The sequence below is a fragment of the Salvelinus alpinus genome, chromosome 2 (assembly GCF_045679555.1).
Source record: "Salvelinus alpinus chromosome 2, SLU_Salpinus.1, whole genome shotgun sequence".
NCBI lineage: Eukaryota > Metazoa > Chordata > Actinopteri > Salmoniformes > Salmonidae > Salvelinus > Salvelinus alpinus.
In genome coordinates this window covers 115553845-115581839 of record NC_092087.1, presented here as the reverse complement: position 1 = coordinate 115581839, position 27995 = coordinate 115553845, and the positions used below count along the sequence as shown (strand labels likewise).

Genomic DNA, 27995 nt, shown 5'->3' with positions numbered 1-27995 from the left:
TCTTGAACTTCTTCCATTTTCTAATAATTGTGCCAACAGTTGTTGCCTTCTCACCAAGCTGCTTGGCTATTGTCCTGTAGCCCATCCCAGCCTTGTACAGGTCTACAATTTATCCCTGATGTCCTTACACAGCTCTCTGGTCTTGGCCATTGTGGAGAGGTTGGAGTCTGTTTGATTGAGTGTGTGGACAGGTGTCTTTTATACAGGTAACGAGTTCAAACAGGTGCAGTTAATACAGGTAATGAGTGGAGAACAGGAGGGCTTCTTAAAGAAAAACTAACAGGTCTGTGAGAGCCGGAATTCTTACTGGTTGGTAGGTGATCAAATACTTATGTCATGCAATAAAATGCAAATTAATTACTTAAAAATCATACAATGTGATTTTCTGGATTTTTGTTTTAGATTCCGTCTCTCACAGTTGAAGTGTACCTATGATAAAAATGACAGACCTCTACATGCTTTGTAAGTAGGAAAACCTGCAAAATCGGCAGTGTATCAAATACTTGTTCTCCCCACTGTATATAATGAACAGACTAGGTCCATACTGCTCCTACATGGTGTAACAATACATGATACAGTGGGGAGAACAAGTATTTGATACACTGATGATTTTGCAGGTTTTCCTACTTACAAAGCATGTAGAGGTCTGTAATTTTTATCATAGGTACACTTCAACTGTGAGAGACGGAATCTAAAACAAAAATCCAGAAAATCACATTGTATGATTTTTAAGTAATTAATTTGCATTTTATTGCATGACATAAGTATTTGATACATCAGAAAAACAGAACTTAATATTTGGTACAGAAACCTTAGTTTGCAATTACAGAGATCATACGTTTCCTGTAGTTCTTGACCAGGTTTGCACACACTGCAGCAGGGATTTTGGCCCACTCCTCCATACAGACCTTCTCCAGATCCTTCAGGTTTCGGGGCTGTCGCTGGGCAATACGGACTTTCGGCTCCCTCCAAAGATTTTCTATTGGGTTCAGGTCTGGAGACTGGCTAGGCCACTCCAGGACCTTGAGATGCTTCTTACGGAGCCACTCCTTAGTTGCCCTGGCTGTGTGTTTCGGGTCGTTGTCATGCTGGAAGACCCAGCCACGACCCATCTTCAATGCTCTTACTGAGGGAAGGAGGTTGTTGGTGTAGATCTCGCGATACATGGCCCCATCCATCCTCCCCTCAATACGGTGCAGTCGTCCTGTCCCCTTTGCAGAAAAGCATCCCCAAAGAAGGATGTTTCCACCTCCATGCTTCACGGTTGGGATGGTGTTCTTGGGGTTGTACTCATCCTTCTATTCCTCCAAACACGGCGAGTGGAGTTTAGAGCAAAAAGCTCTATTTTTGTCTCATCAGACCACATGACCTTCTCCCATTCCTCCTCTGGATCATCCAGATGGTCATTGGCAAACTTCAGACGGGCCTGGACATGCGCTGGCTTGAGCAGGGGGACCTTGCGTGCGCTGCAGGATTTTAATCCATGACGGCGTAGTGTGTTACTAATGGTTTTCTTTGAGACTGTGGTCCCAGCTCTCTTCAGGTCATTGACCAAGTCCTGCCGTGTAGTTCTGGGCTGATCCCTCACATTCCTCATGATCATTGATGCCCCACGAGGTGAGATCTTGCATGGAGCCCCAGACCGAGGGTGATTGACCGTCATCTTGAACTTCTTCCATTTTCTAATAATTGTGCCAACAGTTGTTGCCTTCTCACCAAGCTGCTTGCCTATTGTCCTGTAGCCCATCCCAGCCTTGTACAGGTCTACAATTTATCCCTTATGTCCTTACACAGCTCTCTGGTCTTGGCCATTGTGGAGAGGTTGGAGTCTGTTTGATTGAGTGTGTGGACAGGTGTCTTTTATACAGGTAACGAGTTCAAACAGGTGCAGTTAATACAGGTAATGAGTGGAGAACAGGAGGGCTTCTTTAAGAAAAACTAACAGGTCTGTGAGAGCCGGAATTCTTACTGGTTGGTAGGTGATCAAATACTTATGTCATGCAATAAAATGCAAATTAATTACTTAAAAATCATACAATGTGATTTTCTGGACTTTTGTTTTAGATTCCGTCTCTCACAGTTGAAGTGTACCTATGATAAAAATGACAGACCTCTACATGCTTTGTAAGTAGGAAAACCTGCAAAATCGGCAGTGTATCAAATACTTGTTCTCCCCACTGTATAGATGTACATAATGAACAGACTAGGTCTATACTGCTCCTACATGGTGTAACAATACATCATGTAGATGTATATAATGAACAGACTAGGTCTATACTGCTCCTACATGGTGTAACAATACATCATGTAGATGTATATAATGAACAGACTAGGTCTATACGGCTCCTACATGGTGTAACAATACATCATGTAGATGTATATAATGAACAGACTAGGTCCATACTGCTCCTACATGGTGTAACAATACATTGAGGCACACAGAGTGTACAAAACATTAAGAACGCCTTCCTAATAGAATGGTGTGGGCGTATATCCGGTCATTAAAAATACCCACGAGTAGACCGTTGATTGGCCAGCTCATTCTCCTCAAGACCGCTGATTGGCCAGTTCATCCTCCTCAGGGAGATGTTCTAAAGAGGTTTGATATGTTTTTTCTTCTTCTTCTGTAATTTATGCTTTGGTCTCAAATACGAGAATCAGACGAGTCAACAACATTATTTGTATATGATTTAAGAGGTTAAGAGAGGATTAACCTTAAAAAGTTAGACAGTTACTTTAAAAGAACGTTATTAACCGGTTACCATACTTTTTAAAATAATGCTTCTGTTCCAGAACAGTAGAGATCACTTTCTTTCCCGGTTCGGTTTCTGTTCCTCAATAAAACACATGTTTGCGGTTTTCTGTTCTGTTCTTCGAACCGTTTCCAACTCCTGGGGTCATTAGGGTTAAGACTGTGTGGGTTCTCTCATGCCTTTTCAGGTTCCCTATCTGAGTAAAACCACTTCCACACTGGGAGCATTGGAACGGCTTCTCTCCTGTGTGTACTCTTTTGTGATCCTTCAGGTTCCCTAACCGTGTAAAACCCTTCCCACACTGGGAGCATTGGAAAGGCTTCTCTCCTGTGTGTAATTTTATATGTTTTTTTAGGTTCCCTAACTTTGTAAAATCTTTTCCACACAGAGAGCAATGGTAAGATGTCTCCCCTGTGTGTGTTCTTTCATGCTCCTTCATGCTCCCTAAGCTTTTAAAACTATTTCCACACTGGGAACATTGGAAAGGTTTCTCTCCTGTGTGTATTCTCTCATGCTTTTTCAGGTTCCCTAACAGGGTAAAACCCTTTCCACACTGGGAACATTGGAAAGGCTTCTCTCCTGTGTGTACTATTTTATGTTCTTTCAGGCTCCCTAACTGTGCAAAACTCTTTCCACACTGGGAACATTGGAAAGACTTCTCTCCTGTATGTATTCTCTCATGCCTTTTCAGGTTCCCTAACTGGGTAAAACCACTTCCACACTGGGAACATTGGAAAGGCTTCTCTCCTGTGTGCATTATTTGATGGTCCTTCAGGTTCCCTAACCGTGTAAAACTCTTTCCACATTGGGAACATTGGAACGGCTTCTCTCCTGTGTGTATTCTTTTATGATCCTTCAGGTTCTCTAACCGTGTAAAATCCTTTCCACATTGGGTGCATTGGAAAGGTTTCTCTCCTGTGTGTAATTTTATATGTTTTTTTAGGTTCTTTAACTTGGTAAAATTCTTTCCACACAGAGAGCAATGGTAAGATGTCTCCCCTGTGTGTGTCCTTTCATGAGCTTTCAGGCTCCCTAACTGTGTAAAACTATTTCCACACTGGGAGCATTGGAAAGGCTTCTCTCCTGTGTGTATTATGTTATGTTCTTTCAGGCTCCATAACCGTGTAAAACTCTTTCCACACTGGGAACATTGGAAAGTTCTCTCTCCTGTGTGCATTCTTTCATGCCTTTTCAGGTTCCCTAATTGAGTAAAACCACTTCCACACTGGGAGCATTGGAAAGGCTTCTCTCCTGTGTGTACTCTTATGTGATCCTTCAGGTTCCCTAACCGTGTAAAACCTTTCCCACACTGGGAGCATTGGAAAGGCTTCTCTCCTGTGTGTAATTTTGTATGTTTTTTTAGGTTCCCTAAGTTGGTAAAATCCTTTCCACACTGAGAGCAGTGGTAAGGCTTTTCTCCTGTGTGTGTTCCGTCATGCTCTTTCAGCTTCCATAACCACTTAAAACTCTTATTACACTGGGAGCAACGGTGTCGTCTCGCTGGTTTGGGCGTCTCTGAGTCTGGTTCCTCTGAAGGATTCTTCCCGCTGTCAGAGTGAGAGTCTGGTATCTCTCCTGCCAAAGACAAACAGAGTATTTGGTTAACTTCTTGAGGGCAGGGGGCAGCATTTTCACTTTCGGAAAAATAGCATGCCAAAATTCAACTGCTTGCTACTCATCCCCAGAATATAAGATATGCATATTATTAGTAGATTTGGATAGAAAACACTCTGAAGTTTCTAAAACTGTTTGAATCATTTCTGTGAGAAATAACAGAACTTATGTAGCAGGCAAAACCCTGAGGACAAACCATTCAGAATGTGTATTTTTTTGATGTCACTGTCTTTTCAATGAATTTTCTTAGAGACACCAGATTTCTAATGGACTTGCTTGCAGTTCCTACCGCTTCCACTGGATGTCACCAGTCCTTGGAAATCGGTTGAGGTTATTCCTTTGTGTAGTGAAGAAGTAGGGCTATCGTAAATGAGGGTCACATTAAGTACATTTTTTGAGAGAGTCACGTTACGAAAAAAGTTGCGTCAGTTTGTTTTCTTTTTGTATTGAACACAGATCATCCCGTCTTCAAATTGATCGATTATTAACGTTTAAAAATACCTAACGTTGTATTACAAAAGGAGTTTGAAATGTTTTGGCAAAGTTTACATGTAACTTTTGATATATTTTGTAGTGACTTGGCGAAAGTTGGAAGCTGTGTTTTTCTGGATGAAACGGTCCAAATAAATTGACATTTTGGATATATATCGACGGAATTAATCGAACAAAAGGACCATTTGTGATGTTTATGGGACATATTGGAGTGCCAACAAAATAATTTCGTCAAAGGTAAGGCATGATTTATATTTTATTTCTGCGTTTTGTGTCGTGCTTGCAGTGTTGAATTATGCTACTCTCTTTGTTTACTGTTGTGCTATCATCAGATAATAGCATCTTATGCTTTCGCCGAAAAGCCTTTTTGAAATCTGACATGTTGGCTGGATTCACAACGAGTTTAGCTTTAATTTGGTATCTTACATGTGTGATTTAATGAAAGTTTGATTTTTATATCATGTTATTTGAATATGGCGCGCTGTATTTTCCCTGGCTATTGGCCGGACGTTTGCGTCCCACCTGCCCCAGAGAAGTTAAACAGAGAGATCTAAATTATAAAACTGTTTACTCCGTACTAGACCCCTCAACATAAAACTGTACATTTGGATTCTGTTGATTGCCCGGTAGTTGATTGGTTGATTCTGTTGATTGCCGGTAGTTGATTGGTTGATTCTGTTGATTGCCGGTACTTGATTGGTTGATTCTGTTGATTGCCGGTAGTTGATTGGTTGATTCTGTTGATTGCCGGTAGTTGATTGGTTGATTCTGTTGATTGCCGGTAGTTGATTGGTTGATTCTGTTGATTGCCGGTAGTTGATTGGTTGATTTTGTTGATTACCGGTAGTTCATTGGTTGATTCTGTTGATTGCCGGTAGTTGATTGGTTGATTCTGTTGATTGCCGGTAGTTGATTGGTTGATTCTGTTGATTGCCGGTAGTTGATTGGTTGATTCTGTTGATTACCGGTAGTTGATTGGTTGATTCTGTTGATTGCCGGGAGTTGATTGGTTGATTCTGTTGATTGCCGGTAGTTTATTGGTTGATTCTGTTGATTACCGGTAGTTGATTGGTTGATTTTGTTGATTGCCGGTAGTTGATTGGTTGATTTTGTTGATTGCCGGAAGTTGATTGGTTGATTCTGTTGATTACCGGTAGTTGATTGACCACTCAGCCCCTACCCAGATGGTCAGACACCGTCGCAAGCTTCGCTCTCTCTCTCTCACACTACTCTCTCCTCTTCTGCTAAATCCTTCTCCCTCCTGTCTCCCGATTCTGCCTCTTCAAACCCTAGTCTCCTTCCTTTCCACATCCTATGACTGGCACTGTCATCTTTCCTCCTGGCCAGCTTGGCCCTCCCATCCTGCTCCGTGACCGAGCTTACAGAACAGGGCTGCGGGCAGCTGAACGAAAATGGAGACAAACTAAACTTCCGGAGGACCTATCATCCTTTCACTCCCTCCTCTCTACCTTATCTTCCTCTGTATCTGCTGCTAAAGCCACTTTCTACCACTCAAAATGTCAAGCTTTTACCTCTAACCCTAGGAAACTCTTTTCCACCTTCTCAGGGCTGGGAGTCTCAGGCTCTATCAGATCCTCCTCTCCATCCTCTCAGGGCTGGGAGTCTCAGGCTCTATCAGATCCTCCTCTCCATCCTCTCAGACTCTATCAGATCCTCATCTCCACCCTCTCAGGGCTGGGTGTCTAAGACTCTATCAGATCCTCATCTCCACCCTCTCAGGGCTGGGAGTCTCAGGCTCTATCAGATCCTCCTCTCCACCCTCAGGGCTGGGAGTCTCAGGCTCTATCAGATCCTCCTCTCCACCCTCTCAGGGCTGGGTGTCTCAGACTCTATCAGATCCTCCTCTCCACCCTCTCAGGGCTGGGTGTCTCAGACTCTATCAGATCCTCATCTCCACCCTCTCAGGGCTGGGTGTCTCAGGCTCTATCAGATCCTCCTCTCCATCCTCTCAGGGCTGGGAGTCTCAGGCTCTATCAGATCCTCCTCTCCATCCTCTCAGGACTGGGTGTCTCAGGCTCTATCAGATCCTCCTCTCCACCCTCTCAGGGCTGGGAGTCTCAGGCTCTATCAGATCCTCCTCTCCACCCTCTCAGGGCTGGGCGTCTCAGACTCTATCAGATCCTCCTCTCCACCCTCTCAGGGCTGGGTGTCTCAGGCTCTATCAGATCCTCCTCTCCACCCTCTCAAGGCTGGGTGTCTCAGTCTCTATCAGATCCTCCTCTCCACCCTCTCAGGGCTGTGTGTCTCAGGCTCTATCAGATCCTCCTCTCCACCCTCTCAGGACTGGGTGTCTCAGGCTCTATCAGATCCTCCTCTCCACCCTCTCAGGGCTGGGAGTCTCAGACTCTATCAGATCCTCCTCTCCACCCTCTCAGGGCTGGGTGTCTCAGACTCTATCAGATCCTCCTCTCCACCCTCTCAGGGCTGGGTGTCTCAGGCTCTATCAGATCCTCCTCTCCACCCTCTCAGACTCTATCAGATCCTCCTCTCCACCCTCTCAGGGCTGGGTGTCTAAGGCTCTATCAGATCCTCCTCTCCACCCTCTCAGGGCTGGGCGTCTCAGACTCTATCAGATCCTCCTCTCCATCCTCTCAGGGCTGGGCGTCTCAGGCTCTATCAGATCCTCCTCTCCACCCTCTCAGGACTGGGTGTCTCAGACTCTATCAGATCCTCCTCTCCACCCTCTCAGGGCTGGGTGTCTCAGGCTCTATCAGATCCTCCTCTCCACCCTCTCAGGGCTGGGTGTCTCAGTCTCTATCAGATCCTCCTCTCCATCCTCTCAGGACTGGGTGTCTCAGACTCTATCAGATCCTCCTCTCCACCCTCTCAGGGCTGGGTGTCTCAGGCTCTATCAGATCCTCCTCTCCACCCTCTCAGGGCTGTGTGTCTCAGTCTCTGCCTCCTCTCCACTCTCTCAAGGCTGGGCGTCTCAGGCTCTATCAGATCCTCCTCTCCACCCTCTCAGGGCTGGGCGTCTCAGGCTCTATCAGATCCTCCTCTCCACCCTCTCAGGGCTGGGTGTCTCAGACTCTATCAGATCCTCCTCTCCACCCTCTCAGGGCTGGGTGTCTCAGTCTCTATCAGATCCTCCTCTCCACCCTCTCAGGGCTGGGTGTCTCAGGCTCTATCAGATCCTCCTCTCCATCCTCTCAGGGCTGGGCGTCTCAGACTCTATCAGATCCTCCTCTCCACCCTCTCAAGGCAGGGCGTCTCAGACTCTATCAGATCCTCCTCTCCACCCTCTCAGGGCTGTGTGTCTCAGACTCTATCAGATCCTCCTCTCCACCCTCTCAGGGCTGGGCGTCTCAGGCTCTATCAGATCCTCCTCTCCACCCTCTCAGGGCTGGGTGTCTCAGACTCTATCAGATCCTCCTCTCCACCCTCTCAGGGCTGGGCGTCTCAGTCTCTATCAGATCCTCCTCTCCACCCTCTCAGGGCTGGGTGTCTCAGGCACTATCAGATCCTCCTCTCCACCCTCTCAGGGCTGGGTGTCTCAGGCTCTATCAGATCCTCCTCTCCACCCTCTCAGGGCTGGGTGTCTCAGGCTCTATCAGATCCTCCTCTCCACCCTCTCAGACTCTATCAGATCCTCCTCTCCACCCTCTCAAGGCTGTGTGTCTCAGATCCTCCTCTCCATCCTCTCAGGGCTGTGTGTCTCAGTCTCTATCAGATCCTCCTCTCCACCCTCTCAGGGCTGGGTGTCTCAGGCTCTATCAGATCCTCCTCTCCACCCTCTCAGGGCTGGGAGTCTCAGACTCTATCAGATCCTCCTCTCCACCCTCTCAGGGCTGTGTGTCTCAGTCTCTATCAGATCCTCCTCTCCATCCTCTCAGGGCTGGGAGTCTCAGGCTCTATCAGATCCTCCTCTCCACCCTCTCAGGGCTGGGTGTCTCAGACTCTATCAGATCTTCCTCTCCACCGTCTCAGGGCTGGGTGTCTCAGACTCTATCAGATCCTCCTCTCCACCCTCTCAGGGCTGGGTGTCTCAGGCTCTATCAGATCCTCCTCTCCACCCTCTCAGGACTGGGCGTCTCAGGCTCTATCAGATCCTCATCTCCATCCTCTCAGGGCTGGGCGTCTCAGGCTCTATCAGATCCTCCTCTCCACCCTCTCAGGGCTGGGTGTCTCAGGCTCTATCAGATCCTCCTCTCCACCCTCTCAGGACTGGGCGTCTCAGGCTCTATCAGATCCTCATCTCCATCCTCTCAGGGCTGGGCGTCTCAGGCTCTATCAGATCCTCATCTCCATCCTCTCAGGACTGGGCGTCTCAGGCTCTATCAGATCCTCATCTCCATCCTCTCAGGGCTGGGCGTCTCAGGCTCTATCAGATCCTCCTCTCCATCCTCTCAGGGCTGGGTGTCTCAGACTCTATCAGATCTTCCTCTCCACCCTCTCAGGACTGGGTGTCTCAGACTCTATCAGATCCTCCTCTCCATCCTCTCAGGGCTGGGTGTCTCAGGCTCTATCAGATCCTCCTCTCCATCCTCTCAGGGCTGGGTGTCTCAGGCTCTATCAGATCCTCCTCTCCACCCTCTCAGGACTGGGTGTCTCAGACTCTATCAGATCCTCCTCTCCACCCTCTCAGGGCTGGGTGTCTCAGTCTCTATCAGATCCTCCTCTCCACCCTCTCAGGGCTGGGTGTCTCAGGCTCTATCAGATCCTCCTCTCCACCTTCTCAGGGCTGGGTGTCTCAGACTCTATCAGATCCTCCTCTCCACCCTCTCAGGGCTGGGAGTCTCAGGCTCTATCAGATCCTCCTCTCCACCCTCTCAGGGCTGGGTGTCTCAGACTCTATCAGATCCTCCTCTCCACCCTCTCAGGGCTGGGTGTCTCAGGCTCTATCAGATCCTCCTCTCCACCCTCTCAGGGCTGGGTGTCTCAGACTCTATCAGATCCTCCTCTCCACCCTCTCAGGGCTGGGTGTCTCAGACTCTATCAGATCCTCCTCTCCATCCTCTCAGGGCTGGGTGTCTCAGACTCTATCAGATCCTCCTCTCCACCTTCTCAGGGCTGGGTGTCTCAGACTCTATCAGATCCTCCTCTCCACCTTCTCAGGGCTGTGTGTCTCAGACTCTATCAGATCCTCCTCTCCACCCTCTCAGGGCTGGGTGTCTCAGACTCTATCAGATCCTCCTCTCCACTTTCTCAGGGCTGGGTGTCTCAGACTCTATCAGATCCTCCTCTCCATCCTCTCAGGGCTGGGAGTCTCAGGCTCTATCAGATCCTCCTCTCCACCCTCTCAGGGCTGGGTGTCTCAGACTCTATCAGATCCTCCTCTCCACCCTCTCAGGACTGGGTGTCTCAGACTCTATCAGATCCTCCTCTCCATCCTCTCAGGGCTGGGAGTCTCAGACTCTATCAGATCCTCCTCTCCATCCTCTCAGGGCTGGGTGTCTCAGACTCTGAAACACTCTTGAATCCTACCTGACAGGCCGCTCATACCAGGTGACGTTGAGAGGATCTGTGTCTGCACTACGTACTCTCGCTACTGGTGTCCCCCAGGGCTTGGTTCTAGGCCCGCGCTTCTTCTGTCTATACACCGAGTCACTCAGTTCTGTCATATCCTCACATGGTCTCTCCTATCACTGCTATGAGGATGAAACTCAATTACTTTTCTCCTTCCCCCCTTCTGACACCCAGATGAAGACATGTATCACTGCGTGCCTGGAAACTTGGATGTCGGCCCACCACCTCAAATTCAACCTCGAGAAGTCAGAGCTGCCGGCCCACCACTTCAAATTCAACCTCGAGAAGTCAGAGCTGCTCTTCCTCCCGGGGAAGGCCTGCCCGGTTCAAAGACCTCTCCATCACGGTTGACAACTCCACAGTGTCACCCCTCCGAGTGCAAATAACGTTGACGTGACCCTTTGACAACACCCTCTCGTTCTCTGCAAACGTCAAAGCAGTGACTCGCTCCTGCAGGTTCATGCTCTACAACATCCGTAGAGTACGACCCTACCTCACACAGGAAGAGGCGCAGGTCGTAATCCAGGCACTTGTCCTCTCCCGTCTGGACTACAGGAACTCGCTGTTGGCTGGGCTCCCCGCTTGTGCCATGAAACCCCTGAAACTTATCCAGAACGCTGCAGCCCGAGTAATGGCTGTTAGTTATTCATGATGATCCCTGGGTAATGGCCGTTAGTTACTCATGATGATCCCTGGGTAATGGCTGTTAGTTACTCATGATGATCCCTGGGTAATGGCTGTTAGTTATTCCTGATGATCCCTGGGTAATGGCTGTTAGTTATTCATGATGATCCCTGGGTAATGGCTGTTAGTTATTCATGATGATCCCTGGGTAATGGCTGTTAGTTATTCATGATGATCCCTGGGTAATGGCTGTTAGTTATTCATGATGATCCCTGGGTAATGGCTGTTAGTTACTCATGATGATCCCTGGGTAATGGCTGTTAGTTATTCATGATGATCCCTGGGTAATGGCTGTTAGTTATTCATGATGATCCCTGGGTAATGGCTGTTAGTTACTCATGATGATCCCTGGGTAATGGCTGTTAGTTACTCATGATGATCCCTGGGTAATGGCTGTTAGTTACTCATGATGATTGGTGTCCCCAGTGCGCATTCATAGCCCGGTGCGCTATATATTCCAGCTCCTCGCATCTGCCGGGCTAGGGTGAGCATCCAGCCAGGAAGGAGTGTGCCAGCCCTGCTCTCCAGACCTCCAGTACGTCTCTACGGCCCAGGATATCCTGCGCCGGCTCTGTGCACTGTGTCTCCAGTGCGTCTGCACAGCCCGGTGCGTCCTGTGCCTGCGCCCCACACGTGCAGGTCCAAAGTCACCATCCAGCCAGGACGGGTTGTGCAGGACCTCCAGTGCGCCTCCACGGCCCAGTGTATCCGGTGCCACACCCTGACCGTAGAGATCCTTTTTATGTCTCTATTTTGGTTGGTCAGGGCGTGAGTTGGGGTGGGCATTCTATGTTTTGTGTTCTATGTTTTCTATTTCTGTGTGTTTGGCCGGGTGTGGTTCTCAATCAGAGGCAGCTGTCTATCTACCATACTTAGGTTGCCTTTTCCCACCTGTCTGTGTGGGTAGTTGTCCATGTGTAGTTGCCTGTGAGCACTACGTTGGCGTCACGTTTCGTTTGATGTTTATTGTTGGCAAATTCTTATATTAAATAAGCATGTACGCTTTGGTCCACTTATTCCCAAGTCGATCGTGACAAATATCAATTACAACCTGTTCTACCATCAATATCAATTACAACCTGTTCTACCATCAAAATCAATTACAACCTGTTCTACCATCAATATCAATTACAACCTGTTCTACCATCAAAATCAATTACAACCTGTTCTACCATCAAAATCAATTACAACCTGTTCTACCATCAAAATCAATTACAACCTGTTCTACCATCAATATCAATTACAACCTGTTCTACCATCAATATCAATTACAACCTGTTCTACCATCAATATCAATTACAACCTGTTTTACCATCAATATCAATTACAACCTGTTTTACCATCAATATCAATTACAACCTGTTCTACCATCAATATCAATTACAACCTGTTCTACCATCAATATCAATTACAACCTGTTCTACCATCAATATCAATTACAACCTGTTCTACCATCAATATCAATTACAACCTGTTCTACCATCAATATCAATTACAACCTGTTCTACCATCAATATCAATTACAACCTGTTTTACCATCAATATCAATTACAACCTGTTCTACCATCAATATCAATTACAACCTGTTCTACCATCAATATCAATTACAACCTGTTCTACCATCAATATCAATTACAACCTGTTCTACCATCAATATCAATTACAACCTGTTCTACCATCAATATCAATTACAACCTGTTCTACCATCAATATCAATTACAACCTGTTCTACCATCAATATCAATTACAACCTGTTCTACCATCAATATCAATTACAACCTGTTTTACCATCAATATCAATTACAACCTGTTCTACCATCAATATCAATTACAACCTGTTCTACCATCAATATCAATTACAACCTGTTTTACCATCAACATCAATTACAACCTGTTTCACCATCAATATCAATTACAACCTGTTTCACCATCAATATCAATTACAACCTGTTTCACCATCAATAACAATTACAACCTGTTTTACAATCAATATCAATTACAACCTGTTCTGCAATCAACATCAATTACAACCTGTTTTCCTGCCTTATTGTTTTATTTTAGAACATTCCAGATCAAAATGATCCTTCCTTGTCTTGATTCTGTCCTCTTCATCCTTTGAAAACAGAGTTGGCTGTAATACATGATATCATAGATATTTCAGTCAGATCAGTCTGTCAAACTTACAACAACAACAAACGAAGGCGCTAATAATAACACCATTGATATTTAATCATGTTTAAAAAATATATAAATACCTTACTCTCATGTGATGTCGAGTATAGAGACTGAGCAAAGCACTACAGAGAGGTATTCAGCAAAGTTTTAAAATGTTCTACAAAATAAAATGAAGCATTTGATCCATTAACGTTTTCTTGACTGACGCCACTCTTTGTAGCTTTTTTTTTTTTACCTAATCCAAGAGTAGAATGCCCTTTTAAAACCACACACTAGTTGAACAACTGCAGTTTGTGCCCGTTAAGAGAGTACTCACTGTATTTACTGGTGTTAATCAGATCAATGTCCCTGTTTTATAAGATAGTACTCACTGTATTTACTGGTGTTAATCAGATCAATGTCCCTGTTTTATAAGATAGTACTCACTGTATTTACTGGTGTTAATCAGATCTCCAGTCTTCTGTTCTTCGTCTTCGTCCTCCAATGTGACAGTCATTACCTCCTCCTCCTCCTTCACTCCAAAAACGTCTTCCTCTTCTTTCACTGTAACAGTCATCTCCTCCTCCTCCTCCTCCTTCACTCCAAAAACGTCTTCCTCTTCTTTCACTGTAACAGTCATCTCGCCCTCCTTCATTCCAAAAACTGCATCCTCCTCTTTCTCTTCCTTCTCCTCCTCATCTTCTTTCACGGTAGTCAACATCCTCCTCTTTCACTCTGAAAGCGTATTTCTCTTATTACGTCTTCCTCTTTTACTGTAACATCCTCCCCCTCTACTTGTTTTTAATTACTGTAACAGCCTTCTCTTCTTTCTTTCTCCGTCCAGCAGACCTCCTCTTCATTAGCAGGAGGAGAGTTAGCTTAGTGACCTCCTGTCATGGGGTGTTAGCTTGCTACCTCACTAGCATCAGCAACTACCTTAGTGTTATTGCTAAGTTAACCAGCTAGCTAGATGTCTAACAACGTCGATATGAAATTAAACGGGGTAACAGCTAGACGACATAAATGTCTTTAAAACATATATATACGCTGAAAGCTTCTAAAGAGCTCCAATATCTCCGCTATGTTGGCTAACAAGCTACCGAGGAGGCTGGCTGGCTAACTGTTGTTATTGTTGAAGAAACGTCCCGTCCACTAGAATATACGTCACAACGGTAGCATCCTCCTGAAAGACGCACATCGCCAACTGCTGAGTGGAGTGGGAAACGCAGTTGAGATAAAAAATATATATATTTTTTTCATACAAAACGTTCATTTAATTTCATTAATTAAATAATATTAATGTATTGAGACGTACAAAGGAAAGCATGTGTTGATTGATTGGTGCTGATGTGTAATGAGTGATGAGTGATGATGGAGGTAAACAAACCTAACTGCATGCCCAGGCATATCATCAGACTACATACAGACATAACTGCATGCCCAGGCCCTGGTATACCACCAGACTGCATACAAAGAGGCACTGAACACTCAACTGTTCTACTGCTCCATTTCCTGTTCCTCTTATAGAATATCAGCTCAATAGTATTGTGGAGCTCCTGCATCTATATATAAACAGTACCAGCACCCAAAATGAGTACCAGCACCTATTTCAGTCCAAGTCACACACTGCTTTGCTTTGAGCAATGTAAACAGTGTTCTGGAATGTTTCAAGAAGGGTTTAATGAGGGGCTATAATTCACAGAGCTGCTGTTGTGATGAACCTCTCTGCCTCTTTAGCTAATCCACTTCCGGTACTCCACGTCATCATGTGCCAAAGAGAAAGAGACTGGCCTTTCTGACATCTTCAAATGTGAACTTTCTATTATTAATTATATATTATTATTTTATATATTAATAACAATGATTATGCAAATATTGCAAATATTGGAAGGATGACTTTATCTCCACGGAACATGTTGGTATCCGGTTACTAAGCAACCGGTCTGTCAAAAGTTGCTAGCTCACGTCTAAAATTCTCAAACTAACCACTGCATTTCCAACCACAAAACATCATAGTCTTGATTTTTTAATCTTCACAATTAAACTTTACATTGTTAACAGTTTAATAATAGTTGTTGATTTTGTTATAAATTCGAATGACATTTTTTTTTGAGGCTCCACATGTTGTCATGGAAATACTAATGTTATTTCCAACAACCGAAGAGCAACTTCGTCGTAAATTCAGCACGTCTTGAACGTTGAGACTTTGGCAACGACAAGGAGTGGTATGTTACCTAAAGAGACTAGTACTCAGACTAGGAAAGTAGCTAGGGGTTGGCTGTCATTTTCCATTAAATGCCTTGTGTTATGTGCTATTTTTGTTGACCCAGCAGTGGATAGTATCCACGGTGCACTGGCGACAAACTGGACAGGAAAAACAACTAGGTTATATTCCGGATTCAGGTTGATCACCGTAGATTTGAGCCCGATTAATTACGTAGAAACGGGGAACGAGTTCTGTTTACAAACACTAATAACGCGTATCTAATTAATTGGTATGTCCAAGAACAAGCGACAAAACCCAGTATTGTCTGTTCCAAAGCCGGGGAGATGGCTAGGACTTCTAGAAACCCCACTATCATATCTGGTTCCTCAAATTCCCCTTTCACTACCGGGTTTCGTCGCCGGCTGTCCTTACCCAGCACCGAAGGACAACCTCCCCCTGTAAAATCTCTAAAGTCGATGTCCGCGCCAGGAAATCTAATTAGCTTAATAAATCAGTCAATTTAAGCTAGAGATATGTTTTTTGTTGTTGCATTTGATATGTCTCGATCCACCGCATTCCCATATGTCCCACTTCCGCATCTGCGGTGAAAGGCGACAGAGGTAGAGCAGTGTTTTTTCAGACTATGAGACAAACAAGTGTCAGGAGAATCTTTTGAAGTTGGTACAGCCGATCTGCCAGCTTCCGTCTGTAGCGTCCGACCCGTTTGGGCTACACACTAACACTCTCAGGAATATGTGCATGTCAGTTGTTTTGCTGTAGGACGCCCACAGGCCTCACAAGACTCGCCTGAAGGTCCCTCAGTACCACTTGAAAACATGAAGGGAAGTATATGGAGACTATTTAATGACAAAAACATGGGGTTCAATACATGTAAAAAAAAAAAATATATATATAGATAAATATACGTTCCCTGATCTTTATTATATCTCTCATGGAAAGAGCAGGTGATCCTAATGTTATATACATTCAGTTTACAACATTTACAATATTCACATTTCAACAAAGTGAATAATGAGCAGAGGAAGACAGAAAATCTGTGTAAATGAAATTGTATCTCGTCTCAAAAGGACAGACACTTAAGAACAAACTTCTTTTTGATATTTTGGGGGGGGGGGACTATCTGTTGTTCAATGTATTTTTATTGGTTAATAGCAGTAAGGACTATCTGTTATTCAATGTGTTTCTATTGGCTAATAGCAGTAAGGACTGTCTGTTATTCAATGTGTTTCTATTGGCTAATAGCAGTAAGGACTATCTGTTATACAATGTGTTTCTATTGGCTAATAGCAGTAAGGACTGTCTGTTATTCAATGTGTTTCTATTGGCTAATAGCAGTAAGGACTGTCTGTTATTCAATGTGTTTCTATTGGCTAATAGCAGTAAGGACTGTCTGTTATTCAATGTGTTTCTATTGGCTAATAGCAGTAAGGACTGTCTGTTATTCAATGTGTTTCTATTGGCTAATAGCAGTAAGGACTATCTGTTATTCAATGTGTTTCTATTGGCTAATAGCAGTAAGGACTATCTGTTATTCAATGTGTTTCTATTGGCTAATAGCAGTAGGGACTGTTATTCAATGTGTTTCTATTGGCTAATAGCAGTAGGGACTGTTATTCAATGTGTTTTTATTGGCTAATAGCAGTAAGGACTATCTGTCATTCAATGTGTTTTTATTGGCTAATAGCAGTAAGGACTATCTGTTGTTCCATGTGTTTCTATTGGCTAATAGCAGTAAGGACTGTCTGTTATTCAATGTGTTTCTATTGGCTAATAGCAGTAAGGACTATCTGTTATTCAATGTGTTTCTATTGGCTAATAGCAGTAAGGACTATCTGTTATTCAATGTGTTTCTATTGGCTAATAGCAGTAAGGACTATCTGTTGTTCCATGTGTTTCTATTGGCTAATAGCAGTAAGGACTATCTGTTATTCAATGTGTTTCTATTGGCTAATAGCGTTGCTGCACAGCTATTTTCACATATTCAGACCCTTTACTCAGTACTTTGTTGAAGCACCTTTTGGCAGCGATTACGGCTTCGAGTCTTCTTGGGTATGACGCTACAAGCTTGGCACACCTGTATTTGGGGAGATTCTCCCATTCTTCTCTGCAGATCCTCTCAAGCTCTGTCAGGTTGGATGGGGAGCGTTGCTGCACAGCTATTTTCACATCTCTCCAGAGATGTTCGATCAAGTTCAAGTCCAGGCTCTGGCTGGACCACTCATGGACATTCCAAGAGTAATCCCGAAGCCACTCCTGCGTTGTCCTGTTGGAAGGTGAACCGTCGCCCCAGTCTGAGGTCCTGAGCGCTCTAGAGCAGGTTTTCATCAAGGATCTCTCTGTACTTTGATCCGTTCACCTTTCCCTTGATCCTGACTAGTCTCCCAGTCCCTGCCCCTGAAAAACATCCCCACAGCATGATGCTTCCACCACCATGCTTCAGCGTAGGGATGGTGCCTGGTTTCCTCCAGACATGACACTTGGCATTCAGGCCAAAGAGTTCAATCTTGGTTTAATCAGACCAGAGAATCTTATTTATCATTTAGTCCTTCAGGTGCCTTCTGGCAAACTCCAAGCGGGCTGTGATGTGCCTCTTACTGAGGAGTGGCTTCCCTCTTACGACTCTACCATAAAGGACTGAATTATGGGGAGTGCTGCAGAGATGGTTGTCCTTCTGGAAGGTTCAACAGAGGAACTCTAGAGCTCTGTCAGAGTGACCATCGGGTTCTTGGTCACCTCCCTGACCAAGGCCCTTCTCCCCCAGTTTCTCAGTTTGGCCGGGCGGCGAGGTCAAGGAAGAGTCTTGGTGGTTCCATTCAAGAATGATGGAGGCCACTGTGTTCTTGGGGACCTTCAATGCTGCAGAAATGTTTTGGTACCCTTCCCCAGATCTGTGCCTCGACACAATCCTGTCTTGGCGCTCTACAGATAATTCCTTCGACCTCATGGCTTGGTTTTTGCTCTGACATGCACTGTCAACTGTGGGACCTTATATAGACAGGTGTGTGCCTTTCCAAATCATGTCCAATTAATTGAGTTTACCACAGGTGGACTCCAATCAAGTTGTAGAAACATCTCAAGGATGATCAATGGAAACAGGATGCACCTGAATACTAATGCAAATAAGGTATTTCTGTTTTTAATACATTTGCAAACATTTATAAAAACCTGTTATCGCTTTGTCATTATGGGGAATTGTGATGGGGTATTGTGATGTCATTATGGGGTATTGTGATAGGGTATTGTGATGTCATTATGATGTCATTATGGGGTATTGTGTGTAGGTTGATGAGGGAAAATAACAATTGGAACCACCAAGACTCTTCCTTCACCTAGCCTATTATTATTGAGACAAAAATATGTTAAATTAATCAACTGCTTTTTACAATCAAAATGAAATACACATTTTACAATGATAATCTGATTTTAGACATGATCATGTCTCGAGAGAAAGAAAAAAAAAGGCCTATTTTTTTTAAAAGTACGATTTTCATACAAACATGATTTCACATGGCATCAACAACATTCTCATAGTGGAACATTGGAAAGGCTTTTCCCCTGTGTGTTCCCTCTCATGTGTTTTCAGGCATCAACAACATTCTCAGTCAAAAACTTGTCAGAACATAGCATCTATATTGTCTTATTTTAGGTCCTGTGTCATAGAAAATATCTTTCCACAAACCCTCCCCTAACCCGGAGAACGCTGGGCCAAACCCTCCTCTAACCCGGAGAACGCTGGACCAAACCCTCCTCTAACCCGGAGAACGCTGGGCCAAACCCTCCTCTAACCCGGAGAACGCTGGGCCAAACCCTCCCCTAACCCGGAGAACGCTGGGCCAAACCCTCCTCTAACCCGGAGAACGCTGGGCCAAACCCTCCTCTAACCCGGAGAACGCTGGGCCAAACCCTCCTCTAACCCGGAGAACGCTGGGCCAAACCCTCCTCTAACCAGGAGAACGCTGGGCCAAACCCTCCCCTAACCCGGAGAACGCTGGGCCAAACCCTCCTCTAACCCAGAGAACGCTGGGCCAAACCCTCCTCTAACCCGGAGAACGCTGGGCCAAACCCTCCTCTAACCCGGAGAACGCTGGGCCAAACCCTCCTCTAACCCGGAGAACGCTGGGCCAAACCCTCCCCTAACCCGGAGAACGCTGGGCCAAACCCTCCTCTAACCCGGAGAACGCTGGGCCAAACACTCCTCTAACCCGGAGAACGCTGGGCCAAACCCTCCTCTAACCCGGAGAACGCTGGGCCAAACCCTCCTCTAACCCGGAGAACGCTGGGCCAAACCCTCCTCTAACCCGGAGAACGCTGGGCCAAACCCTCCTCTAACCCGGAGAACGCTGGGCCAAACCCTCCTCTAACCCGGAGAACGCTGGGCCAAACCCTCCTCTAACCCGGAGAACGCTGGGCCAAACCCTCCTCTAACCCGGAGAACGCTGGGCCAAACCCTCCCCTAACCCGGAGAACGCTGGGCCAAACCCTCCTCTAACCCGGAGAACGATTAACACAACACAAACTGACTGAACCCTCTTTCCACACTGGGAATCTATTCCACCAGTCCAGAGCCTCGAACCAGGATCTCTAGTGGCACAGCTAGCACTACGATGCCTTAGACCACTGCGCCACTCGGGAGGCCGTATTTTCTGATGCTTAATCAGAGATCTTTTACCAGAGTATCTCTTGCCACATTGATTTTACTCCTGTGTGTCCGCTGGTGTATAATCAGACTGCTAGATGTCACAAAACACTTCCCGCATTGATCACAGCTGTAAGGTTTCTCTCCTGTGTGTGTTCTCCGGTGTATAGTCAGGCGGCTAGATGTAACAAAACTCTTCCCACAATGATCACAGCTATAAGGTTTCTCTCCTGTGTGTGTTCTCTGGTGTACTATCAGGCAGCTTGAGTGAGTAAAACTCTTCCCACATTGATCACAGCTATAAGGTTTCTCTACTGTGTGTGTTCTCTGGTGTGATTTTAAATGTCCTGACTTAAGAAAACTCTTTCCACAGTCAGAGCAGTGGTACGGTTTCTCTCCTGTGTGCGTTCTCTGGTGTATAGTCAGCTGGCTAGATGTTGTGAAACTCTTCCCACATTGATTACAGCTATAAGGTTTTTCTCCTGTATGGATTCTCTCATGTCTTTTAAGGTCTGCGGAAGAGGTAAATCTCTTCCCACAGTCAGAGCAGCAGTGAGGTTTCTCTCCTGTGTGAATTCTCAGGTGTACTTTTAGTGAATCTGATCTTGAGTAACTCTTCCCACAGTCAGGGCAGTGGTGAGATTTCTTCCCTGTGGGTTTCTGCTGGGGTTTCTTGAGGTTTTCTGCTCTGGAGAGACTCTTCTCTGCCTCCTCAGCATCATGAGGTTGTTGAGGCTCGCCAGAGGATCCACGATAGTCTTGTCTCTCTCCTGTGTGAACAACAAAGTCAGACAGATGGTTAAAGGCCCACAACAGCAGAAAAATGACAAATAAACTTTGATTTGATTTCATAGTAAACTCAGCAAAGGACCCTGTCTTTCAAAGATAATAATTCGTAAAAATCCAAATAACTTCACAGATCTTCATTGTAAGGGGTTTAAACACTGTTTCCCATGCTTGTTCAATGAACCATAAACAATTAATGAACATGCACCTGTGGAACGGTCGTTAAGACACTAACAGCTTACAGACGGTTGGCAAATAAGGTCACAGTTATGAAAACTTAGGACACTAAAGAGGCCTTTCTACTGACTCTGAAAAACACCAAAAGAAAGATGCCCAGGGTCCCTGCTCATCTGCATGAACGTGCCTTAGGCATGCTGCAAGGAGGCATGAGGACTGCAGATGTGGCCAGGGCAATAAATTGCAATGTCCGTACTGTGAGACGCCTAAGACAGCGCTACAGAGAGACAGGACGGACAGCTGATTGTCCTCGCAGTGGCAGACCACGTGTAACAACACCTGCACAGGATCGGTACATCGGAACATCACACCTGCGGGACAGGTACAGGATGGCAATAACAACTGCCCGAGTTACACCAGGAACGCACAATCCCTCCATCAGTGCTCAGACTGGCCGCAATAGTCAGAGAGGCTGGACTGAGGGCTTGTAGGCCTGTTGTAAGGCAGATCCTCACCAGACTAGAGGTCGACCGATTAATCGGGATGGCCGATTAATTAGGGCCGATTTCAAGTTTTCATAACAATCGGAAATCGGTAATTTTGGACACCGATTTAGCAGATTTTTTTTTACACCTTTATTTAACTAGGCAAGTCAGTTAAGAACACATTCTTATTTTCAATGACGGCCTAGGAACAGTTGGTTAACTATCTTGTTCAGGGGCAGAATGACAGATTTTTACCTTCTCAGCTCAGGGATTCAATCTTGCAACCTTACGGTTAACTAGTCCAACGCTCTAACCACCTGCCTCACGAGGAGCCCGCCTGTTACGCGAATGCAGTAAGAAGCCAAGGTAAGTTGCTAGCTAGCATTAAACTTATCTTATAAAAAACAATCAATCAATCAATCATAATCATTAGTTAACTACACACGGTTGATGATATTACTAGTTTATCTAGCGTGTCCTGTGTTGCATATAATCGATGCAGTGCGCATTTGCGAAAAAGGACTGTCGTTGCTCCAACGTGTACCTAACCATAAACATCAATGCCTTTCTTAAAATCAATACACAGAAGTATATATTTTTAAACCTGCATATTTAGCTAAAAGAAATCCAGGTTAGCAGGCAATATTAACCAGGTGAAATTGTGTCACTTCTCTTGCGTTCATTGCACGCAGAGTCAGTGTATATGCAACAGTTTGGGCCGCCTAATTTGCCAGGATTTTATGCAATTATGACATAACATTGAAGGTTGTGCAATGTAACAGGAATATTTAGACTGATGGATGCCACCCGTTAGATAAAATACGGAACGGTTCCGTATTTCACTTAAAGAATAAATGTTTTGTTTTCGAGATGATAGTTTCTGGATTTGACCATATTAATGACCAAAGGCTCATATTTCTGTGTGTTATTATGTTATAATTAAGTCTATGATTTGATAGAGCAGTCTGACTGACCGGTGGTAGGCAGCAGCAGTCTCGTAAGCATTCATTCAAACAGCACTTTCATGTGTTTTGCCAGCAGCTCTTCGCAATGCTTCAAGCATTGCGCTGTTTATGACTTCAAGCCTATCAACTCCCGAGATTAGGCTGGTGTAACCGATGTGAAATGGCTAGCTAGTTAGCGGGGTGCGCGCTAATAGCGTTTCCAATGTCACTCGCTCTGAGGCTTGGAGTAGTTGTTCCCCTTGCTCTGCATGGGTAACGCTGCTTCGAGGGTGGCTGTTGTCAATGTGTTCCTGGTCGTGTTCCTGGTTCAAGCCCAGGTAGCGGCGAGGAGAGGGATGGAAGCTATACTGTTACACTGGCAATACTAAAGTGCCTATAAGAACATCCAATAGTCAAAGGTATATGAAATACATATCGTATAGAGAGAAATAGTCCTATAATTCCTATAATAACTACAACCTAAAACTTCTTACTTGGGAATATTGAAGACTCATGTTAAAAGGAACCATCAGCTTTCATATGTTCTCATGTTCTGAGCAAGGAACTAAAACGTTCTTACATGGCACATATTGCACTTTTACTTTCTTCTCCAACACTTTGTTTTTGCATTATTTAAACCAAATTGAACATGTTTCATTATTTATTTGAGGCTAAATTGATTTTATTGATGTATTATATTAAGTTAAAATAAGTGTTAATTTAGTATTGTTGTAATTGTCATTATTACAATTAAATAAAACAAAGATTTGAATTGGCCGATTAATCGGTATCGGCTTTTTTTGGTCCTCCAATAATCGGTATCGGAGTTGAAAAATCATAATCGGTCGACCTCTACAACAGACATCACTGGCAACAATGTCGCCTATGGGCACAAACCCACCGTCACTGGACCAGACAGGACTGGCAAAAAGTGACGAGTCGCGTTTATCGTCGAAGGAATGAGCGTTACACCGAGGCCTGTACTCTGGAGCGGGATCGATTTGGAGGTGGAGGGTCTGTCATGGTCTGGGGCGGTGTGTCACAGCATCATCGGACTGAGCTTGATGTCATTGCAGGCAATCTCAAACGCTGTGCGTTACAGGGAAGACTTCCTCCTCCCTCATGTGGTACCCTTCCTGCAGGCTCATCCTGACATGACCCTTCAGCATGACAATACCACCAGCCATACTGTTCGTTCTGTGGGTGATGTCCTGCAAGACAGGAATGTTAGTGTTCTGCAATGGCAAGCGAAGAGCCCGGATCTCAATCCCATTGAGCACGTCTGGGACCTGATGAATCGGAGGGTGAGGGCTAGGGCCATTTCCCCCAGAAATGTCCGGGAACTTGCAGATGACTTGGTGGAAGAACTGGCAAATCCGGTGCAGTCCATGAGGAGGAGATGCACAGCAGTACTTAATGCAGCTGGTGGCCACACCAGATACTGACTGTTGCTTTTGATTTTGACCCCCCCTTGTTCAGGGACACATTATTCCATTTCTGTTAGTCACATGTCTGTGGAACTTGTTCATTTTATGTCTCAGTTGTTGAATCTTGTTATGTTCATACAAATATTTACACATGTTAAGTTTGCTGAAAATAAACTCAGTTGACAGTGAGAGGACGTATATTGTTTTGCTGAGTTTATATCTGAATTTTTCACAGTGCATTATCTACTAATTCACAATATATTCTGAATATTACAGCGCACTATCAGTGCAAGATCAGGAGTGCTACTAAAGGAAACTCACATTAAGCTCTGTGTCTATTTACTAATTCACCACCGTGGGGGAAAACTCAGGGGAGTTCTCATAGGCTGACAGCAAATATAGCCTCCCTTTACAGGTTGCTTATGAGTGCATTTCACATCACTTTTGGATAATATTTTTTACATTTTATTTAACTAGGCAAGTCAGTTAAGAACAAATTCTTATTTACAATGACGGCCTACCGGGGAACAGTGAGTTAACTGCCTTGTTCAGAGGCAGAACGCCAGATTTTTTACCTTGTCAGCTCAGGGATTCGATCTAGCAACCTTTCGGTCACTGGCCCAACACTCTAAACACTAGGCTACCTGCCGCCCCAATTGTAAGGCTTAATTGAATGTCCTGCTTAATATAATGTTTGTGTCATCGTCGCAAATCAACTGCTTTATACTTTTTTTAAAACCACTTCAAATCAGTAAAATGCTATTTGGCTTTTCCATCAGCCTGACAATGAGCGTTAGTTTCACGTGAAATTACTTTTAATTAATTAATTCAATGTAATACTAGAAAATAACAAGGTAGAAAACACCAGATATAAGAAAAACACAATAATTAAGTCTGTAGATATGTATAGGGGTAAGGTGACTATATACAGGGTCAGTACCATATTAACAATGTACAGGGATACTGGAGTGATGGAGGTAGATATGTATAGGGGTAAAGGTGACTATATACAGGGTCAGTACCATATTAACAATGTACAGGGATACTGGAGTGATGGAGGTAGATATGTATAGGTGTAAGGTGACTATATACAGGGTCAGTACCATATTAACAATGTACAGGGATACTGGAGTGATGGAGGTAGATATGTATAGGGGTAAAGGTGACTATATACAGGGTCAGTACCATATTAACAATGTACAGGGATACTGGAGTGATGGAGGTAGATATGTATAGGGGTAAGGTGACTATATACAGGGTCAGTACCATATTAACAATGTACAGGGATACTGGAGTGATGGAGGTAGATATGTATAGGGGTAAAGGTGACTATATACAGGGTCAGTACCATATTAACAATGTACAGGGATACTGGAGTGATGGAGGTAGATATGTATAGGGGTAAGGTGACTATATACAGGGTCAGTACCATATTAACAATGTACAGGGATACTGGAGTGATGGAGGTAGATATGTGTAGGGGTAAGGTGACTATATACAGGTTCATTTTTAAATGATTTTTATATTTTTAAATAATGACATGACAAAATGGCAGATTATTATGAATGACTTATTAAACAGTAACAAGATGTCCATCACAGGAAATCCTCACTGACACTCTACGATCCATGACTTATTAAACAGCTGTAACAAGATGTCCATCACAGGAAATCCTCACTGACACTCTACGATCCATGACTTATTAAACAGCTGTAACAAGATGTCCATCACAGGAAATCCTCACTGACACTCTACGATCCATGACTTATTAAACAGCTGTAACAAGATGTCCATCACAGGAAATCCTCACTGACACTCTACGATCCATGACTTATTAAACAGCTGTAACAAGATGTCCATCACAGGAAATCCTCACTGACACTCTACGATCCATGACTTATTAAACAGCTGTAACAAGATGTCCATCACAGGAAATCCTCACTGACACTCTACGATCCATGACTTATTAAACAGCTGTAACAAGATGTCCATCACAGGAAATCCTCACTGACACTCTACGATCCATGACTTATTAAACAGCTGTAACAAGATGTCCATCACAGGAAATCCTCACTGACACTCTACGATCCATGACTTATTAAACAGCTGTAACAAGATGTCCATCACAGGAAATCCTCACTGACACTCTACGATCCATGACTTATTAAACAGCTGTAACAAGATGTCCATCACAGGAAATCCTCACTGACACTCTACGATCCATGACTTATTAAACAGCTGTAACAAGATGTCCATCACAGGAAATCCTCACTGACACTCTACGATCCATGACTTATTAAACAGCTGTAACAAGATGTCCATCACAGGAAATCCTCACTGACACTCTACGATCCATGACTTATTAAACAGCTGTAACAAGATGTCCATCACAGGAAATCCTCACTGACACTTTACGATCCATGACTTATTAAACAGCTATAACAAGATGTCCATCACAGGAAATCCTCACTGACACTCTACGATCCATGACTTATTAAACAGCTGTAACAAGATGTCCATCACAGGAAATCCTCACTGACACTCTACGATCCATGACTTATTAAACAGCTGTAACAAGATGTCCATCACAGGAAATCCTCACTGACACTCTACGATCCATGACTTATTAAACAGCTGTAACAAGATGTCCATCACAGGAAATCCTCACTGACACTCTACGATCCATGACTTATTAAACAGCTGTAACAAGATGTCCATCACAGGAAATCCCCACTGACACTCTACGATCCATGACTTATTAAACAGCTGTAACAAGATGTCCATCACAGGAAATCCTCACTGACACTCTACGATCCATGACTTATTAAACAGCTGTAACAAGATGTCCATCACAGGAAATCCTCACTGACACTCTACGATCCATGACTTATTAAACAGCTGTAACAAGATGTCCATCACAGGAAATCCTCACTGACACTCTACGATCCATGACTTATTAAACAGCTGTAACAAGATGTCCATCACAGGAAATCCTCACTGACACTCGACGATCCATGACTTATTAAACAGCTGTAACAAGATGTCCATCACAGGAAATCCTCACTGACACTCTACGATCCATGACTTATTAAACAGCTGTAACAAGATGTCCATCACAGGAAATCCTCACTGACACTCGACGTTACAGAAAGATCCATATATAGCTATTGATTCTTGAAGAATATTACTGATAAACGCCTTATATACACGGAGTATGGTGATGACGTCAGGAGACAAAACATCAGGAAACACCGTCTCTTACCATGACAGACTGACCCTCATTGATTTCACTTGTTAAATCCACTTCAAAATCAGTGTAGATGAAAAGGCAGAGACAGGTTAAAAGAAGGATTTTTTTAAAAGCCTTGATACAATTGAGACATGGATTGTGTATGTGTGCCTATTCAGAGGGTGGGTAAATGGGCAAGACAACATATTTAAGTGCCTTCGAACGGGGTATTGTAGTAGGTACCAGGAGCATGAGACATTCAGTGTGTGCTTCTGTTATCAAGATATGACTTACTGGTGTTAATCAGTTCTCCAACCTCCGCCTCTTCTTCCTCCAATATGACAGTTATCTCTCCCTCCTCTTCCTTCACTGTAACATCTTCCTCGTCTTTCACTCTGGTCGCTATGGCCTCTTCTTTAACTGTAACGTCCATCTCTTCTTCTTTCACTGTAACATCCTCCTCCTCCTCTGTTACTTCTTTAATTGCTGTGATATCCTCTTCTTCCTTCTCCTCTTTCACGACAACGTTCAGCCACAGACCCTCTTTCTCCGTCAAGCAGACCTCCTCTTCTTCAACAGGAGGCGAGTAGCTTGGTGAACTCATGGTCGGGGATGTTAGCTAACAGTTAGCTAGCTAGGCTAATGCTAACTTAACGAGACAGCTAGCTGACCAACAACAACGTAAATAGGAAATTAAGTGGGATAACTAGCTAGATGACATAAATGTCTTCAAAACACAGTGGCTAATATACACGAAAGAGTCTAAAGAGCTTTATTATTTTGGCTAGCAAGCTACCGGGGTGCTGACAAACTGTTGCTGCCGTTGAAAGAAGCGTTCCGTCCACTAAATAACACGTCACACTAGTAGCATAACCTGAAATACCCAGACCGCTCTCTGCT

At 44.4% G+C, this 27995-nt stretch overlaps 1 protein-coding gene across 1 annotated transcript; it reads right to left on the bottom strand.

Moving 5' to 3' along the window:
- Window positions 1–848: 848 nt before the first annotated feature.
- Window positions 849–27995, bottom strand: LOC139542245 (zinc finger protein 585A-like). Its single transcript, XM_071347443.1, has 4 exons — window positions 27390–27995; window positions 20078–20817; window positions 13632–13911; window positions 849–4328 (listed from the first exon to the last, which is right to left on the bottom strand). The coding sequence occupies exons 1-4, from the start codon at window positions 27697–27699 to the stop codon at window positions 2836–2838; spliced, it is 2823 nt and encodes a 940-aa protein (XP_071203544.1). The 5' UTR covers window positions 27700–27995; the 3' UTR covers window positions 849–2835.

Excerpts from the sequence above, each read along its gene's own strand:
- LOC139542245 (XM_071347443.1), bottom strand. The coding sequence starts at position 27,699 with ATGAGTTCACCAAGCTACTCGCCTCCTGTTGAAGAAGAGGAGGTCTGC. Across the intron at positions 20,818-27,389 it reads TGGAGAACTGATTAACACCA|GAGAGAGACAAGACTATCGT; the intron begins GTAAGTCATATC and ends TTGTTCACACAG. Across the intron at positions 13,912-20,077 it reads TGGCAAGAGATACTCTGGTA|AGGAGGATGTTGACTACCGT; the intron begins AAAGATCTCTGA and ends TCAGAGTGAAAG.